This window comes from Mya arenaria, chromosome 10 (assembly GCF_026914265.1).
Source record: "Mya arenaria isolate MELC-2E11 chromosome 10, ASM2691426v1".
Classification (NCBI taxonomy): Eukaryota; Metazoa; Mollusca; class Bivalvia; order Myida; family Myidae; genus Mya; species Mya arenaria.
Window position 1 is genome coordinate 13,159,447 of NC_069131.1, and position 4,468 is coordinate 13,163,914.

Consider the following 4,468-nt stretch of genomic DNA (forward strand, 5'->3'; position numbering starts at 1 on the left):
ACGCATCATAATTCCGCGCGCAATACATATTGCAAAATACGGTTGTCCTTATTCAACTACATTGTAATACGGTCGTATACCAATATGATGAAGTCACGTCATTGTGAAATGTTAAAATGACGCCCGAAAACAAAAGTGCGTCATTCAAATGACATTTGTTTTTAAATCATATATCTTTTAAATGACTAAAACCAGTATAAAATAAAACGGAAATTCGTACTGCGTTTTGATCCTGAATGTCGTATTCGACTCTCGTAGACTTTTTCAGATTTTGAATTCTAGTGCCTCGTGAAACACGAATCTGCAAAAAAACATTTAAATACTACCGCCTGCATTAAAACACAGTTCTAATAATCATTTGTATCGTTTCGTGTCGTCTCTTCACTTTGAAGATATTGTGAGGAAATACGGTATTGATTAAGTATCCTACATCTGCACTAAAATATATTTAACTACTAGTATTTTGTTCTCATTCGCAAACATTTAGCTAACCTGTCAACAGTAACATCCAGTGAATGCTCGTTAGAGAATGACTGGACTACTTCAGCTGTTGTTACTGGTCAGCATGACCGTGGCCTCCGAGCCATCGTGTCCAGCATGCTCCAAATACGACTACGAGGAAAAGGTGCTCGAGAGAATGATCCGCATGGAGTTCGCTTTTGAGAAAGTGTTAAAGGAAAACAAGGCTGTAAGCAAAACTGTTGAGCAAGACCTAATGCTGATCAAGGAGGAAAACGAACGTTTGCACGCGACAGTTGATGCCCTAAAGGATCAACAGGAGCAAGCGGAACGTAAACTGGTTTCGCTTATGGAGGAAGTTGAGAGAAACCAGTCCAGCACACTGGAGAAGATAGTTTCCGATTCTAACAATACGTTAGAACAAACTATTGCCGCCTTCAATGATATAAAAGGTAAGTTCAGGTTTTAGCGTTTACGCATTTTAAGAAATGAATTGGCCGACTTCATAAAAGAAACACTGTTTTACAATATTTGACTGTGATGCAGTTTAGACAAATGTGCTTGCTATGCGCTTCCTTATTCCATCGACCAATGAGTAATAGCACCCAATGGTGAAGATTGTTCTCTTCAGGAAATTATTACAAAATCGAAATGTACATTGTTAGGTGCACATATTACTTATTATTTATATTAAAGTATTATGGATACATACAAACAAATAACTTTAAAGCTTTTAAAAATATTTCTGAAACTTAAGCAGGACCCTTTAAGATACTAGCCACTCACTCTAAGTATTATTTTACGTATTGTCATTTGGACAGATATGAGCGACCGAGTTTCCTTCCTCTCTTCAATGTTTCGTTTTTTGCAAATTGAATTATATAGGTAAACTTATATTCAAATGATTACATCGCATTAGCTGATTTGTTCCTATCCATAAAAGGAAGTTAACTCAATTAATACAAAGTTGAAAAAAAATGTTTTGAACATGAAATGGAGTGTGAGTCATTTATTTACAATATGAGCTGGTCCTTGTATATCTACAAAATGAAATGCAATATAAGGGTTATCAAACTAAAGTCTTTAATCTGCTACGCTTACTTCTATCGTTTGATAAATAATCTCACACTCCTATTGTTTCGAAACATAATGCTAAGTTAACAATAATACTACCTACTCACACACAAACTATAATTGATGTATATCAATGTACAACAAATCATTTTTCAGACCAAATCGCTACTCAACTGGTGTACTTCCACGCCCGCTCTCCAAAGACCAGCAGCCTGTCCACAGGTGAGGTGATAGTGTACACGGCAGTGGAGACCAACAAGGGCAACGGCTACAGCACCACCACGGGCAAGTTCACCGCTCCCGTACGGGGACTCTACTTGTTCTTCATGCACACGTGTACGCCTACAAATAAATATACTTATCTCCAGATATTGAAGGAAGGTTCAGTCCTAATTGCAAGTGAATATTATGCCAAAGCCACTTCTACCTGTTCCAGTAGTCAGGCATTTGTTCAGCTTGATGCCGGAGAAACCGTATGGGTACAATGTTCCACTAGTTCACACCTATATGAGGGTCTTCCTTACCGTTGGACCAGTTTTGGTGGTGCTCTCATTCACAACTAACGTTCTTATGTCATCATACTTGGAAAAGCCAGTATGTCAGTGATTATTTAATTATCTTAAAAAAATTAAATAGGATGATTACGTTATTGTTTTTTGTTACCATATACGGGTTGTTAACAATTATAAGATATGTCTTTGTAAACCGCCTGTATGATATGTCAAGTATATAAAACGGAGGACACGTATGTTAAAATGAGAATGGTTTTGTATTTTAACTAAGAAAGCACTATGTTGACATTATGTATTATTTTAATATTTCTTATTTAATCAGTAATGCATTGTTGACCATCAATCCGTTGTTTTGAAACCGTTCTGTCCTGATAAAACCAGTATCAGTTATTTTGTTGGTTTGTATATATAACACTAATTGATATGCATACATTGTTCTTATAACTCTGTGTAAAACATAGAAATCGGATCGTACCTTTCGTGTAGAAACTTTTAATTGCATATCCTAATGGCTTGGAGGAAATAAACAGATATTTCCTGAAATATACGCGCGATAAGCTCATGAAATCGCTATACATTGAACTGACAATGCCTATATCATGATTGTTTTTACCTCAATATCAAAATATCTTGGGAGTAAAACTCTAGGTCAAATGTCATGGTAATATTTAGAAATCATAGCTCTTATAACAGACTTTTACATCTTTTCTGATCTCCAAATTACTTAATCGATCGGCATTAAATAGTGCACGGTCGTGCTGCAACGTGGAATATGACAACGGGCCGTATGCAACAAAATACGAAACCACTGATTCAGCGGCACTTGTCAGCATATGTGTATTATTTAAATACGTTTTTATATACTGATATTTACAACTGCTTTACAACTAGGATAATGACTATTGCTACAACAACTGCTAATAGTTACACAATTTCAATTCTGTAGCATTTGAGTATTTCTTAATAATTTATATATATGCTTTATGATGATCATGGCAATGATGATCGTGAAGGTAGTAATACTGGCCGCCGTGTTGTTGTTGTTGTTGCTGCTGCTGCTGCTGATTTTAATGATGATGATGATGATGATGATGATGATGATGATGATGATGATCACGAGTTTCATTTGTTCATAACACAATGGTCACATTTAGGATAAGAACATGGTGGCAAACAGTCGTGCTAACATGTGCGAGTTGTTGCATATTTTCTATGTCGGGAGATTTGGTAGAACTTTATTCACCAAAACAGGAGCACGGCTACAAACCATGAAAAGTTGTTTATACAAATCAGTATTATGTAATTGAACTTGATTACATGTGGGTAAACACAGGCATAACATTTATCTTCCATGTCACTACCTTGAACAAAACTGTACTATTTTCGACACACCGTAATAGCAACAATTTTTCTCCACCACAATTACAATAAAGAGTGATGCGCCTGGTAACACACGTGAACATCGTCCACCGGCCACCTATGCACATCGACATATCTTAAATATTTTCGAGTAAGAGCCAGCGTTAACGTTTTGCAAGAAAAAGTGGCATAGTCTATGACAATGCTGTGACTTTAAAAAAAGACTGCTGTAGTACCTTGCAGCACCAATCCTCAACTCAGTCGGATCAGTGCAGCAAAATCATGACAAATGTTAAATATAATTCTATAGTTTTTACAAATATTTTTACAGCAATGTTAAAGTCATAAACTTATATAAACGTGAATTATCGAAAGAGGCATTTTTCACAATAAAAATGTACAATTTTATACAATGCCTGTAATATTCTTTAAACTTTCCAAGTTGTATTTGATGTATCTATTAAATCTCTTTCTGTTTTTGAAGAGAAATACAGAATGTTAAGAGATATACAGAATGTTATTCAATAATTAAGTTACTCGTAGGCTTGTAGCATGGTATCCCTAATCAAATAAAGTACAGCTTCTCCTTTGCAGTTTGACAGGGGATAGCAATTGAATATAGAGCAATTACTAAACAATGATGTGAATATTATTAAACAAATAACATTATTGACATGCATTTAATATTTAAATAAGAGTAGTCAAAGACTAAAATTTCTGCCGCCGAATGAAAAACTCTTTCGTAGTTTGGCCAAGGATAACAATTGAAAAAGGACAATAACTCAACACATTCTGCAGCCATGGGTATCGTTTTAAAGTAGTGTACTTCTCCTGTTCATATTTATGCAATTTGGAATCGATAACCTAATGGTATATGCTGCGGATAAAACAAAGTATGAACATGAAAAAGGACAATAACTAAACGTTTATCGCAGCCAGAGCTATGGTCCCTGTATACTGCAACTCTTGAAAAAGATATGTCTTAATATGAGGTTATATGTCTATTTCTCACAAACCTTATGTGTAATGCTCCAGGAAAAACATATGAATATCGATCTGATTTA

General features: G+C 35.3%; 1 protein-coding gene across 1 annotated transcript; it reads left to right on the forward strand.

The window, feature by feature from the left end:
- The first annotated feature begins 491 nt into the window (after positions 1–491).
- Positions 492–2,424, forward strand: LOC128205525 (uncharacterized). Its single transcript, XM_052907253.1, has 2 exons — positions 492–911; positions 1,690–2,424. The coding sequence occupies exons 1-2, from the start codon at positions 530–532 to the stop codon at positions 2,094–2,096; spliced, it is 789 nt and encodes a 262-aa protein (XP_052763213.1). The 5' UTR covers positions 492–529; the 3' UTR covers positions 2,097–2,424.
- The last annotated feature ends 2,044 nt before the right edge of the window (positions 2,425–4,468 follow it).